Here is a 15,715-nt window from a genome sequence, read left to right on the forward strand (position 1 = left end):
ATGAGAAATTTTAACAAAACACCCATTTTATTCAATAACGTTATATTAAATAAATTATCTAGTATACTTTTACTTGTGTTATGTCTTATATTTGTTATATTTGTTATTTTAGTTATGTATAACTGCAGTGAAGACAAAGAAAAATTGATGCCCTCCTCAGATGTTTGACTTTTGTGCAGTATTTTAAATGTGTCCAGTGTCCGCTAGCACAGCATTGACCCCATGTGATTATTTCCGAGGTACAACCTCATAATTTTAGTGTTAACGTATCGCAATATCCAGCCTCTACAGGACGGGAAATGGCTGTATTGTACCGTAAATGACGTACGTGACGTTACGTCTATCAAACGTCCGATTGTTACGTCACAAACGCAACGTCTGTTTCTATGACGCTGACTTACCAGTAGCAACACGTTTCGGAGCTGACTTCTAGCACATTGATGCAATTGCAGGTGCGGAAATTGATTGTAATACTAGTAATGATTATATTAATAACAACAGCCGCACACACAGGTCTGATGATGCTGATGATGAAGATGATGATGATGATGATGAGGCGGAGGAGGATATCAGCAACAGCAGCGACAGCATTCATATCTATACGGAATGTATCTTATAAAGCACTTTGAACTGATGATGAACTTGTTCTTAAATGACATTTTTCTTATTTTCAGGCAGTAAAAATGAGCTAACTGGACGTTAGTAACGTACAGCTATAAACGCTCAGCGTCTGTCTGTTACGTCAGAACTGTGACACTGGTCTCCTAGACGCTGGCGTCTTTAAAGAAACACAGAATTCGATCTCTCTGGTAAGTAATCTTTTTATTATTATGAAAGAAAGAAAGAAATGCGTCATTAACAACAACAACGATGATGATAATGATAATGATGATGATGATGATGATGATGATGATGATGATGATGATGATAATAATAATAATAATAATAGTAATAATGACAACAACGGCAACGTTATAATTTTATTCGGATGCATGTTTTATCGTGCGACGAAACACGGTAAACTTGTTTTCATTTCTCTGCGCATGCGCAAACACGTTTTTATTTCTTCATAATTTTAGTAATAATAATGTCTGAAGTAGCCAAATGTGTTGTTTCGTTATCAACAAGAAATTGTTCACACTATAGGGCCTCCAACTGTACGAAGTATTTCTAAATGTGTTCACGTTGTCGCGAAAACATAGTAAAATACGCACATAACGTATGGAAACGTACTGAAAACGTTTCAACTAGTGTAATTCACTCTGACACCAAGCTAAAACAGCTGCATTGGTCGCACCACCGCCGGTGATCCTCAAAATCAGCAGCTTTTGGTGGTGTTAAGGCCTAACAGACGGAGACAGAGGGTATAAGTCGGGTGCATGCTATTTACCTGTCACCGCGAGATTGTCATAAAGGCGCTGAATAAATAGCTTGGACGAGGAGGGAGCACTATCGCTTCTCGGCCTTTTGGCTAAGATCAAAGTGTAGTATCTGTTCTTATCAGCTTAATATCTGATACGTCCCCCAAAGGGGGAACTTCGATATTAAACTGATTTTTGGACACAGGTGAGATGTTAGGGGCTTGCTCCGCTCTCGCCACGGGTTGGCCCGGTATTGCAGTACCTCCGGGGATCGGCCCACTCCCCTTAACGGGGAAAAACAAGAAATCAAATAATAAGGAAAAGTAGTCAGCGCCAGGGCATTCTGTCTGTCTCAGGAATTTTTACAGAAATAATAGGCTCTTGAACAAGCTCAAGACCATTTGCGCAGTTACGTCCAAGGAGAGCTGCTGCGCTGCTCGTGAAATACAACAGAGACATATCAGTATTGCAGTAAATTGCGTAAAATCGAATCATAATTTTAGTGTTAACGTATCGCAATATCCAGCCTCTACAGGACGGGAAATGGCTGTATTGTACCGTAAATGACGTACGTTACGTTACGTCTATCAAACGTCCGATTGTTACGTCACAAACGCAACGTCTGTTTCTATGACGCTGACTTACCAGTAGCAACACGTTTCGGAGCTGACTTCTAGCACATTGATGCAATTGCAGGTGCGGAAAGTGATTGTAATACTAGTAATGATTATATTAATAACAACAGCCGCACACACAGGTCTGATGATGCTGATGATGAAGATGATGATGATGATGATGATGAGGCGGAGGAGGATATCAGCAACAGCAGCGACAGCATTCATACCTATACAAAATGTATCTTATAAAACACTTTGAACTGATGATGAACTTGTTCTTAAATGACATTTTTCTTATTTTCAGGCAGTAAAAATGAGCTAACTGGACGTTAGTAACGTACAGCTATAAACGCTCAGCGTCTGTCTGTTACGTCAGAACTGTGACGCTGGTCTCCTAGACGCTGGCGTCTTTAAAGAAACACAGAATGCGATCTCTCTGGTAAGTAATCCTTTTATTATTATGAAAGAAAGAAAGAAATGCGTCATTAACAACAACAACGATGATGATATGATGATGATGATGATGATGATGATGATGATGATGATAAGAATAATAGTAATAATGACAACAACGGCAACGTTATAATTTTATTCGGATGCACGTAATATCGTGCGACGAAACGCGGTAAACTTGTTTCATTTCTCTGCGCATGCGCAAACACGTTTTTATTTCTTCACAATTTTAGTAATAATAATGTCTGAAGTAGCCAAATGTGTTGTTTCGTTATCAACAAGAAATTGTTCACACTATAGGGCCTCCAACTGTACGAAGTATTTCTAAATGTGTTCACGTTGTCGCGAAAACATAGTAAAATACGCACATAACGTATGGAAACGTACTGAAAACGTTTCAACTAGTGTAATTCACTCTGACACCAAGCTAAAACAGCTGCATTGGTCGCACCACCGCCGGTGATCCTCAAAATCAGCAGCTTTTGGTGGTGTTAAGGCCTAACAGACGGAGACAGAGGGTATAAGTCGGGTGCATGCTATTTACCTGTCACCGCGAGATTGTCATAAAGGCGCTGAATAAATAGCTTGGACGAGGAGGGAGCACTATCGCTTCTCGGCCTTTTGGCTAAGATCAAAGTGTAGTATCTGTTCTTATCAGCTTAATATCTGATACGTCCCCCAATGGGGGACTTCGATATTAAACTGATTTTTGGACACAGGTGAGATGTTAGGGGCTTGCTCCGCTCTCGCCACGGGTTGGCCCGGTATTGCAGTACCTCCGGGATCGGCCCACTCCCCTTAACGGGGAAAAACAAGAAATCAAATAATAAGAAAAAGTAGTCAGCGCCAGGGCATTCTGTCTGTCTCAGGAACTTTTACAGAAATAATAGGCTCTTTAACAAGCTCAAGACCATTTGCGCAATTACGTCCAAGGAGAGCTGCTGCGCTGCTCGTGAAATACAATAGAGACATATCAGTATTGCAGTAAGTTGCATAAAATCGAATCATAATTTTAGTGTTAACGTATCGCAATATCCAGCCTCTACAGGACGGGAAATGGCTGTATTGTACCGTAAATGACGTACGTTACGTTACGTCTATCAAACGTCCGATTGTTACGTCACAAACGCAACGTCTGTTTCTATGACGCTGACTTACCGGTAGCAACACGTTTCGGAGCTGACTTCTAGCACATTGATGCAATTGCAGGTGCGGAAAGTGATTGTAATACTAGTAATGATTATATTAATAACAACAGCCGCACACACAGGTCTGATGATGCTGATGATGATGATGATGATGAGGCGGAGGAGGATATCAGCAACAGCAGCGACAGCATTCATATCTATACAAAATGTATCTTATAAAACACTTTGAACTGATGATGAACTTGTTCTAGCTATAAACGCTCAGCGTCTGTCTGTTACGTCAGAACTGTGACGCTGGTCTCCTAGACGCTGGCGTCTTTAAAGAAACACAGAATGCGATCTCTCTGGTAAGTAATCTTTTTATTATTATGAAAGAAAGAAAGAAATGCGGCATTAACAACAACAACAACAACGATGATGAAAATGATGATGATGATGATGATGATAAGGATGATGATGATGATGATAATAATAATAATAATAATAATAATAATAATAGTAATAATGACAACAACTGCAACGTTATAATTTTATTCGGATGCACGTAATATCGTGCGACGAAACGCGGTAAACTTGTTTCATTTCTCTGCGCATGCGCAAACACGTTTTTATTTCTTCACAATTTTAGTAATAATAATGTCTGAAGTAGCCAAATGTGTTGTTTCGTTATCAACAAGAAATTGTTCACACTATAGGGCCTCCAACTGTACGAAGTATTTCTAAATGTGTTCACGTTGTCGCGAAAACATAGTAAAATACGCACATAACGTATGGAAACGTACTGAAAACGTTTCAACTAGTGTAATTCACTCTGACACCAAGCTAAAACAGCTGCATTGGTCGCACCACCGCCGATGATCCTCAAAATCAGCAGCTTTTGGTGGTGTTAAGGCCTAACAGGCGGAGACAGAGGGTATAAGTCGGGTGCATGCTATTTACCTGTCACCGCGAGATTGTCATAAAGGCGCTGAATAAATAGCTTGGACGAGAAGTGAGCACTATCGCTTCTCGGCCTTTTGGCTAAGATCAAAGTGTAGTATCTGTTCTTATCAGCTTAATATCTGATACGTCCCCCAATGGGGGACTTCGATATTAAACTGATTTTTGGACACAGGTGAGATGTTAGGGGCTTGCTCCGCTCTCGCCACGGGTTGGCCCGGTATTGCAGTACCTCCGGGGATCGGCCCACTCCCCTTAACGGGGAAAAACAAGAAATCAAATAATAAGGAAAAGTAGTCAGCGCCAGGGCATTCTGTCTGTCTCAGGAATTTTTACAGAAATAATAGGCTCTTGAACAAGCTCAAGACCATTTGCGCAGTTACGTCCAAGGAGAGCTGCTGCGCTGCTCGTGAAATACAACAGAGACATATCAGTATTGCAGTAAATTGCATAAAATCGAATCATAATTTTAGTGTTAACGTATCTCAATATCCAGCCTCTACAGGACGGGAAATGGCTGTATTGTACCGTAAATGACGTACGTTACGTTACGTCTATCAAACGTTTGATTGTTACGTCACAAACGCAACGTCTGTTTCTATGACGCTGACTTACCAGTAGCAACACGTTTCGGAGCTGACTTCTAGCACATTGATGCAATTGCAGGTGCGGAAAGTGATTGTAATACTAGTATGCAAGATTCAAATCTTTTGGGCTAAAACTATTGCATACGCAACAGACTTCAGTTTCGCAGTGTCGTCTATGTCTTCACACTCGCTTCCATCATTATCTTCAGAGTCGACAATAAAACCGGGCCTGTTATCTAGGTTAGTGCCAGAAGTACTTGATTCTGGTGAACCTGATACCTTACTTTTTAAGTTGGCAGATTTCTTAGTTGCGCAAGATTCTTCTTTGATCATTTTTGATGATTTCTTTAACTTCTTAGATGGTTCATCAGTCTGAACATTTTTTTCAGGAAGGTGACTGATGGTGCCATTTTCCTTTTCTTTTGAACTTCTTTCACAATAATTTTCTTGGTTTCCAAGAAGCTTGTTTTATTTTCAGTTTCCAGGTCATTTTCTTTCTCTTGATAAAATTATTTTGTTAAGTTGGTATATGCCTTCTTTTTTTTTTTTTTTTTTTTGAAAGATGATATTAAATTTTCTGGTGACAGACTTTTATTGTAGACTTTGCTTGATATAGCAGCACCATTGTAGCGAGTGATACGCATCCCAGGATCATTGCGGAGATACAATTGGCATTCACTGTTATAGGACTTTTCCAATGGGCCGAATCAGCCGTCCAGCGGCTGGGTCACATGAGAAGTGTGTGGAGGCAACACAAAGAAAATCACATTATGGTCTTCAGCCCATCTTATATGGGTCATGTTCATATGAGTTCTGAAGAACTGCAATAAGATTGTGGAGTAAGTCCAACCTGAAGCAGACATTTCTCCTGATGCTCCTGGACATGCCCCCATTCAAAAGTTCATCATTCCAACGTTTATCAGGAAAGATATAGTATGGGGGAACCCTGGTACCTGCCGCACTTCCACACCCTAATATTGTTACAGTCACTTACCCCTGCAAGATGTGAAAGTCCGAGGAGTATATCCCTTCAAAAAAAAACTTTGGGAGGGTTGTGTTCCATCACTATGCCTGTCTCGTCTAAATTCCAAATATTCTCTGGTTTTTCAAGCAGCCCATTATCTTTCGTTTCGTTACTGAACTCTGCAAAATAGTTGTTTAATACCTTGTCAGACGTACATTTGCTCAAACTTCTGGGCCCAAGATCTGAATTCCTTTTCTTGATTCCAGAGTACCATGGTGGTGCAAATGCCGGGTCTTCTTCGTTTTTCTTACCAAGGGTGATCGCAAGGGCTAAAGATTTACTTCGAGAATAACCACAACCTATACTGGCCATATTATATGCAAGTTACATGCTTCATCAATTGCAATTCTTCATTCTTGGTAAATGCTGGTGCAGGACCTTGATTAGGAAGGTTTCAGTTACAGTTTGATACCATTTTTTGTCACCAAAACCGGCCAAGATTTGACTGATTATCATCTGTATGGTTGTACGTTCTAAAAAAGTGAACAGCTGCCGTGGAAACAGTGACGAAAATCTCGAAGATGTTCTAGTAGGCCGACTATGCAAAGAAAACGCACTCAAAACAATCACAAAACTGCAAACAGATACAAACACTGCCACTAGAAATTCAAGTTTACATTTTCAAACTGTGTATCAATATCACTAACGAGATACACACTTTCCAATGTTAATCGCCATTTAAAAGCAAATCGAGCCACTATTCCACTTTTATAAATCAACATTAGATCACACCGATAATGAACAGTTCTTCGCCAGCTGTGTTTCCGTCTGTTTATAAGGAGATCCGACGATAATTGATAGTTGACGGTGCATTGCATTGACAACATCATAAAGGATTCCCGTTCGTGTAATGCTTGGCCAATTAGGAATTGGATGGCACCAAATAGTTGACGTTTGACTGATAAGAAATTTTCGAGGATTTCTTTCTTTCGAGTAGTGAGTTTCGAGTTAAAAAAGTGAGTTTCGAGTTAAAAAAAGTGAGTTTCGAGTTAAAGAAGTGAGTTTCGAGTTTTAAAAAAGTGAGTTTCGAGTTAAAAAAGTGAGTTTCGAGTTAAAAAAAGTGAGTTTCGAGTTAAAGAAAGTGAGTTTCGAGTTAAATTTTAAAAAGTGAGTTTCGAGTTAAAAAAGTGAGTTTCGAGTTAAAGAAAGTGAGTTTCGAGTTAAATTTTAAAAAGTGAGTTTCGAGTTAAAAAAGTGAGTTTCGAGTTAAATTTTAAAAAGTGAGTTTCGAGTTAAAAAAGTGAGTTTCGAGTTAAAGAAAGTGAGTTTCGAGTTAAATTTTAAAAAGTGAGTTTCGAGTTAAAAAAGTGAGTTTCGAGTTAAATTTTAAAAAGTGAGTTTCGAGTTAAAAAAAGTGAGTTTCGAGTTAAAAAAATGTGAGTTTCGACTTATATTTTAAAAACGTGAATATCACGTTAAATTCTAATAACGAGTTATAAAATACTTAATGAGTTTAAATAAACAGTCTGCAATATAAAACAAAATAAATATTTAACGGGAAATACATTTTTGCTGGTTCGTGATGCATACTCTTGAGACAGAAGTGCAGTACATTCCGCAGGCTGATATAGTATACAACTATTTTATACTCTCTAATAAGACACTATTACATCGTCTATCAAAGCAAATCTTTTAAGAGACGACTGTTTAAAGTGTTCAAACAGTTATATAATTTTCACCCGCTTATGATTTTAATAATATTTATTCTGTCATTTATTTGCATTGTATCTATCTGCTGATTTGTATAAGACGATAAATCTTAAATCTAAATAAATTCTTCGTTCTTTTCTGTTGTATTCTGCTAATATCCATGCCAAAACTGAACTGCCACTACTAGCACATTTGACATCTCCCAATGATCAGACTAATGTTCGATTCTGACGATAAAGGGTGTTTAAAATAACGGTTGTTTGGCCATTAGTTAATGAACGAAATGGGTGAATCATCTGGTAATTAAATTTAGTAGACAAGATGTTTTGGTTCCTCGCACCATTTTGGTCATTTGAGTGCAACCTGTCAATACTTACGAACAACAACTGTTATCCCCGTTCCGGATCTGGGATAATATGATGTGGGGAAGTGATAAATAAATTTTGTAGTCTAGGTTATATACATACTAAATATTTTTTGTAAGACTGCTTTTATATTGTTCCAAGTATGTGAAAAATAATCCTACAAAGTTTTATGAAACAGGCTCAAGAAAATTAGAAATAACATAAACACAATGATAAATATTTTTGTAATATATAACATAACAAGATATTACATACTAAAATGATTTACATGCATATATTTATCAAGAATAAAGATTAGGTCGCTTAACATATCAACCACTAGTTCTCCATTGACAACGAAGATGGGCCACAAAGATGAAAAGACTCTGAATGGCAGTTATTGGGGATGGGATGTGTTGTGGATGAAGTCTTGATGAGTAAGAAACAATACTGAGAAACACAGTCAAGTAAAAGTAAAAACTGTCAAAAGTAAAAATATAAAACAGGACTCATCTCAAAAAAAATTTAAGAACTGCAACAAAGATGGGAGGGAGTTGTGAAGGGACATTTAGAGACTAAGTGAAAATCATTACTTCCTTCCAAATAGACAGATGAACAGACAAATGCCGGCGCCAGTAGTGGGGTGGTGGAGGGTTTCAGAGCTCTGCAACAGCTCTCGTGACTTTATCACAGGAAGTGAAAAGAAAACTTAGATGCTAATTAATTTTTGTGTTAGAAAACTATCAAATAATCTAAAATGCCACCCCCCCCCCCCCCCCCCCCCCGCCGCGACCACAGTGAATATTAGTTTTATTACTCATCCATAAATTGAACATCAGCTTGATTAAACCAAACACACATTAAAAGTTCAACTGAACAGTTAAGAGGTCAGCTAAGGATAGTAGGGACACAGCCTTTAATTACAATTCCCAAACAGATGCATTCATTGCATGCAAATATTCAGCTATATTGCAGCAGATAAACTTATTAATAAAATTATGCATTAGTTTTAAAACTAAGTGTTAAAGTTGACTTTAAGTAATCTGATTACAGAAAAAACCTGGTTGTTATCATTGAGTTACACCATTTTCTTCAGTGCAAATCCCTATTTCAAATGACATGTTCTAATCTCTGGCATAAGATGAATGATGGCTAATTAATGATTCTCCAGAGGACTGGTTTCTCATTCTGTTTGACCTGCAGCAAATAAACAATACAGGTTAATACTGCCTGCTACTGTAATTGTATATTTACATATTATGTCATTCATTTCTATATGTACAATAAAATCTAGCCTGGCCTAGCCTGGCCTGGCCTGGCCTGGCCCGACCTACTCGAAAATTTGGCTCATCGGGCCAGGCCGGGCCAGGCCAGTCCAGGCCAGAGTTTAGAACATGCCGTATTCGGTAGACAGATATTTCACAATTTACCCTCAGTAATCACCTCTGTGTTTTTGTGGTATCAGTTAGTAAATCCATGCTTTATAAGATACAAATATTATTAAGTCCTATACAGAGAAGTAGCAGATTCTGGAAATACCAGTCCCAGCACGGACCCTTGATAGATATACTTGAAACATATCTATATTGAAACACTCCATATTTTGTCCAGAAGCTCGCATTTTCTTACTCGTAGATCACTTCTTTAACTCGAAACTCACTTTTTTAGATTTAACTCGAAACTCACTTTTTTTAGGTTTAACTCGAAACTCACATTTTTTAACTCGAAACTCACTTTTTTAAGCTCGAAACTCACTTTTTTAAAGGTTCAACTCGAAACTCACTTTTTTAAACTCGAAACTCACCTTTTTTAACTCGAAACTCACCTTTTTAAAGGTTCAACTCGAAACTCACTTTTTTTTAACTCGAAACTCACTTTTTTTACTCGAAACTCACTTTTTTAACTCGAAACTCACCACTCACCAAACATTAAATCTCGAAATTTTCTGGCATATTCCTATAAAATTTTTGAAACGCTTTCCAAAACAAAATGAAACTAAAATACTTTTGTTATAAATCTTACAAAGTCTTAAGAATAATAATATAAATCATTGTGTTACATAAGTAGGCCTACTTTATTGGGGTACCTTAATTTGTAAGTGATGATGATACATGTACTTGAATGCTAATGGTGACGATTAATATGTAATACAGTAGTTGTTGTTTCTATTGAGGGTGGTGATAAAGAGGAACGCCTCATACTGCTGCTACTTCTGTTGTTGCTGCATGCTGCTGCTGTAGCTGCTGCTGCTGATGATGATAATGATGATAATGTTGTTAATGACAAAATTTGACTTTTGAGATCGTGTAAAAGCTCGAAAATTGGCCACGTTGTGTGAAAAAAGTCACTAGATTAAATCTTGGAAAACAATTTGGATTATTCTATATGCCACAATATCAATCCGATCTTCACGAAACTTATCAGAATGTCTGCCGACATATAAATGTCTGTCGACAAATAATCTACAAAACAAATGAAACAGGGTCACGTGAGTTCAAAACAAACGTGCACAGTAAACTGATATAAAAACTGGAACACCGAAATGGTTATATGTATATCTATGGCCAAATTTGTAGAATGTCTAGGATGCTTCCCTCCGTGAAATCTAGATGACGTTCAAAACTACATTCAAAACTACGTCATCAATACGGGTGTAAATTATAAAAAGATACAACTCTAGTGCCACAGTTGTTTTTTATTTCGTCAGTAAGATTCAGAACTGTTAAAATGTAAAATTAATATTCTAACACGATCCGATTCATTTTCCTTTTAAATAAAGGAGGCAGAAAACAGTGAATTATTATACAACAAATCACTGTTCTGACGTCACAATTATTACGTCATGGCGTCAAACGGCATAGCGGCGCGCTGAAAAAGAAACCGATTGAAAACGGTCAAAGTTATAGTGAATGTCGTCAAGGATGTACTTAAAAATCCTTGGTATCGTGTTAGAATCGAAAAAATATATATCTCATTTAGTGATTTGCTCTTGAAAAAATCAATGTTTGTCGTTCAGATGCGTATTATTATATCACTCGAGCTGCGCCCTCGTGATATAATTCCTTCGCATCTGAACTCCAAACAATGATTTATTCAACGACAAATCACTGGATGAGATATATTATTTCTTAATTACCTATAGAAAACAGCTTTCCTGTCACATCTTGACCAACAGGAGGAGAGACTAATATATGCGATATTGGACTGTAAATACGAAATCTCAGACCAGTTTCAATTTATACGTGACACCAATACGGGTTTGGTCATACGGGGACCTTTTCAGCGACAAAATAGGGTTATCATAATTGCAGCTTGATCTGGGATGCTGTATTCGGCTCGAGTTGACTTTGCCAGGTCGGATCACAAGAGATGCACAACCAACCTGGCAAAATCCACGATTTTTTTCTGCCTGTTCGTATTTACTTGTGAAATAGAAGCTGTATTTTGACGGTATTTATATAGGTATAACTATAATAAATGGTGGGAACAAACTCCTGGTGCCTCTCCGGGCATTATTAAAAGTCTGTATATGAATCGAATAAATACGTACAAGGAGGGAGAATATACATATGGAAAGAGGTCTAGATGTGCTTACATCGCCTCAGTATTGTTCCTTCTATTTCATTTATTATTTGCAAAGTTATTTTCCAGACAAAAATTGTACAAATTAAGAATAAAATGGGAGATAATTAAATTTATGCGGTCATTTTGCTCTGCTAGTTTTATCAATTTGAAAGTTATTGTCGGATTGGCGGGCGGACAAGCAGAAGAATTAAAGCTCATAAATGCAGTTGGATTTACAATCGTGATAATGGGGTCAAACAGGACTAGGTGATCAATATATTAGATAACGATGTTCATAATAAATTATTATATTGCTTGGTGGATAAGAGATTATGTTGACAAGAGCTTTATGCGGAATGTTGTTCGACTTGCTCAATATAGTATGTCCATGTCCTCCGCATAACAATACCGGGAAGCTTTATGCGGAATGTTGTCCGACTCGCTCAATGTCCATGTCCTCCTCATAATACTACTGGGAAGCTTTATGCGGAATGTTGTCCGACTCGCTCAGTGTCCATGTCCTCCGCATAATACTACCGGGAAGCTTTATGCGGAATGTTGTCCGACTCGCTCAATATAGTATGTCCATGTCCTCCGCATAACAATACCGGGAAGCTTTATGCGGAATGAAGGTGTTGTGAGGTGCGTATAATGCCCCTTGCCTTGGGAAGCGCTCTGAGGTCTAACAATGCGCATATATTAGTATTGTTAACAACACTTCCTTAATAACACACGTTTACTTTCCTGTTAAAACACCCCGTTGATAAACGATGGCAACAACAATTTTATGCTAGAATAATCATTCACTTGATGGATTTTGTTTGAAATTCATAGATGAGCCGTCATGATTGTACGCAAGAAGACGCGTATCTTTTATTAATTGTTCGAGCTATAGATTTTTCACGTTTCATGAAATATTCAATAAGGAATGGTGTTATCGAAAGTCAACACCATTTACAATAGCAGAAAGTCATTTAAAATAAGATTACTTTTTTTTTATTTTGGCTGCATAACAAATAACAATGATTAATATGTGCATAATGATTGAGTTAATTCCCTTTGGTTGTGTATTGGTTGTTATCATAATATAAAGGGCTGATGTGCCCTTTGCAGTTCCATTTTTTCCAAATTACACAGGTATGGAAGATCCTCATGGTCGCTTTTTAAAAAAACTTGCGCTAACCCTTTAAGGTGACTAATCCCAGTAAAGCAGTTTTTATGACAGTTTCTGCAAAATTTGTATAATATGTTAGAAATTTATTCAAGGAAAAAAGGCCGTTACATAGAGTTAATTAATTATTAACTAATACCCTTGATTAAAAATGAAAGTATTTAAAGAACAAAGGAATTACATTCGTTTTAAAATTCAATGATTTCCATCTGTACATTTTCATTTACAGATGTCGTGATATTTGCACCATCTGAATAAAAAGGAATGTTAAACCGCATTTTATTCATTAACAACATTTATATTTCCGGTCTATCTTGCTAAGCTAAAGGGAGGTAATAATTATTTTACACAGTTGCATTTCTAATGCATTTATGCTGAATATATCGCTACAACCCCGTGACAAATGTAATTGACCACCTTTAAACAATTTAATACAGAAATCCGAGATTTAAACTTGACAGTTTTTTTACGTATTTTTGTGTGTCTCGTTTTGAAGCGTTCCGCATCGCCTCGCTGTCAAACGCGTGACAGGTGATTGCACTAATAAGATTTCCTACTTACCTATCTACTCATATTTATGGTCTAGCGATAAAAATAAGCCAACATTTTTCCATTAAGGTATGTATGCCATCCTATGATAAATTGCTCCTTTTATAGAGCAAAAACGTCCTGCCCTATTAATAAGTCAGTAGTATTGTATATCGTATACGTGTCATGTTTACACAGCCATACATGGCTGTAAACTTCATTAATATTTGATTTTCAGGTGCAAATGTTTGTTTTCTTTTAACTTAAGGATTGGTTTTACTTCACTTTGCAGGATTTAATTTACGGTACGTAAATCTTTACTTCAGTTTTAAGTTACTTAAGAAGTTGTGTTAAAAATGCATTTTGTTATCATTAATATTTTGTCTCAAAATCGTTATTTCTGAAAATTTGCCTTAAAACCGATTTTTTTCCCACAAATTGTGAAAGTGGCGCTCTTACATAAATCATTCTTGTGAGACACTTTGATCAAACGTTGTGTGCAATGAAGCTACAAAAACGTTCATGCTCTGTACGCTAAATATCTTTACCGACATATTAAATACTCACTTTACATGTAAATATATTGACTGATGCAAATAATTCTCGTATATTTCATATCATCAATAAGTGTTAGATTTCCGTTCTCCGAAATCGGAGCTGACTTAATACAACCACAGTTATAATAATTAACATCCTAATAAGTATGGATAACCGGACTCCAGATTTTGGCTGAGAAGGATCTTCAAAAATGAAGTTTAATCATATTATGAGAATTAGAACACGAGTTGCGTTCTTAACTATCTTAAAAAATACAAAATTAAGAAGAAAAAAAAACAACAAAAAAAAAAAAACACACAGAGTCTGTGTTGGAAATCAAACCCGGGTGCCTCGGCAATAAAGACTTTCCTGCGTGCTAGACCAATACACCAGAGAGAATAATACTTTATTCGTTCAATATAAATATATAAAAGAAAAAACATTTTTCTGATATCTAAAACAAATTATTTTATTTTCGTTGTGGTACGATCTGCAGGTCAGTGCCTTTAAATTATAAGCAAGTCGTATTATTTATTTACTCTATCTTCAGGGTTATCACGATGAATCTCCGCGGTGGAAAAGCGAGCACTGCTGCCATGGTAGCAGGTGTTGCAGCAGCTGAGTGTGTCAGTATTCTCTACTACATGTTTACCCCCTGGTTCCTGGGACCCGGAGAGCGATCCCTCTACACGTCCATTGGCTGCAATATACTGTTATTCCTACTGATATTCAGACTTGTCGAGTAGGTTATTTTTTATATAAAAGCTATACATATGTTTAAGTAATCTTGTGGCTATTTTCTGTCTTTTCCAGCCAAGTTCTTCTGTAAATCTTGTGATGTATTTTTCTGAAATATCAATACACACGCACGCACGTTAAACGTTATTTCAGCAGAAACATTGGAAGGTCTTGATAAACTGCATTCCCTTTCAATCTTTTTTCTTCTTCTCTTCTTCTGAGGTTGTAGATTTTATCTGAAACACTTTCAGTTCACCTGACTTTCAGCTCTGACTGGTACCCTGTAACTTTGTCTCAGAACCACTATCCTAGATATTATTAGACGTATATGTATACAAATAATTCATCATTAAAATGTTACCAAAAGGTCAATATGAATTTCAGCGATGCAAAAGACGTAATTCATACTGAACTTCTTAGGCAACTTGATAGTTCACTCTATTACAAGGAAAATGAAGATCTATAGGTTGTGCATACAGATTTTCTTTTTGTTTCCAACATATCATTTTCCTTTTTGTAAATGTTTTTGTAGAATAGCATGTTCTGCAAAATAACAGATATTTTTCATTCTAATATTTCAATAGTTCGCTGAAAAACATGTAATAAAAATTTGTATCTAAGATAATTATAGAAGTTTTATCTTTTGTAACTTTCAGAAAGTATTGGTATTTGAAGACCTGGCAGGATGCTGTAAAGATGGGTGTTTGGTTAACTCTTATATATATCTCAGTAAATGCACCGTACGTAATTACATGGTGGAACCCGGCATCATACCTGTATCTACTGGGACCTGCCGCCCATACCGCGGTTCAAATCTCAGCAATGACTCTCTCAATTTGGTATTTTAAGAATAAAAAGTGAACCAGGACAATATTGACGATGTATTTATTGTATTTTAGTGAGCACGTGAAATCCGGGCATTTTTCTCATAAAATAATCATCGTAGTGACTTTATTCCTATTAGTTCTTACCTGATTATGTGAATGAACATTAACTGTATGCATTCAGGAATTGTAACACTATTATTTTTTCTTTAATAAAATGCAGAAAGTGA

The 15,715-nt window shown here is 36.8% G+C and overlaps 1 protein-coding gene, 1 long non-coding RNA gene and 3 other non-coding genes across 9 annotated transcripts; all 5 read left to right on the forward strand.

Annotated features, from left to right (window-relative positions):
• Nucleotides 1–388: 388 nt before the first annotated feature.
• LOC123544609 (uncharacterized) lies at nt 389–2,445 on the forward strand. The gene is made up of 3 exons (XR_008370257.1): nt 389–452; nt 675–809; nt 2,283–2,445. It is a non-coding gene; the product is annotated as an uncharacterized LOC123544609 (long non-coding RNA).
• Nucleotides 1,452–1,646, forward strand: LOC123544613 (U2 spliceosomal RNA). Its single transcript, XR_006685135.2, has one exon. It is a non-coding gene; the product is annotated as a U2 spliceosomal RNA (small nuclear RNA).
• A 591-nt stretch (nt 2,446–3,036) lies between the features above and the next one.
• On the forward strand, nt 3,037–3,229 carry LOC123525967 (U2 spliceosomal RNA). Its single transcript, XR_006681506.2, has one exon. It is a non-coding gene; the product is annotated as a U2 spliceosomal RNA (small nuclear RNA).
• A 479-nt stretch (nt 3,230–3,708) lies between these two features.
• On the forward strand, nt 3,709–15,715 carry LOC123524526 (uncharacterized). Of its 5 annotated transcripts, none has more exons than XM_045302775.2 (3): nt 3,709–3,926; nt 14,474–14,665; nt 15,318–15,715. In XM_045302775.2, the coding sequence occupies exons 1-3, from the start codon at nt 3,913–3,915 to the stop codon at nt 15,520–15,522; spliced, it is 411 nt and encodes a 136-aa protein (XP_045158710.1). In that variant the 5' UTR covers nt 3,709–3,912; the 3' UTR covers nt 15,523–15,715. The 5 variants fall into 5 exon arrangements, 4 of the variants coding, with proteins under 4 accessions (XP_045158710.1, XP_045158714.1, XP_045158708.1 ...); XM_045302779.2 differs by lacking the exon at nt 3,709–3,926 and adding an exon at nt 5,044–5,184; XM_045302773.2 differs by lacking the exon at nt 3,709–3,926 and adding an exon at nt 5,191–5,345.
• Nucleotides 4,580–4,773, forward strand: LOC123525968 (U2 spliceosomal RNA). Its single transcript, XR_006681507.2, has one exon. It is a non-coding gene; the product is annotated as a U2 spliceosomal RNA (small nuclear RNA).

Source organism: Mercenaria mercenaria, chromosome 3 (genome assembly GCF_021730395.1).
Source record: "Mercenaria mercenaria strain notata chromosome 3, MADL_Memer_1, whole genome shotgun sequence".
NCBI classification, from domain to species: Eukaryota; Metazoa; Mollusca; class Bivalvia; order Venerida; family Veneridae; genus Mercenaria; species Mercenaria mercenaria.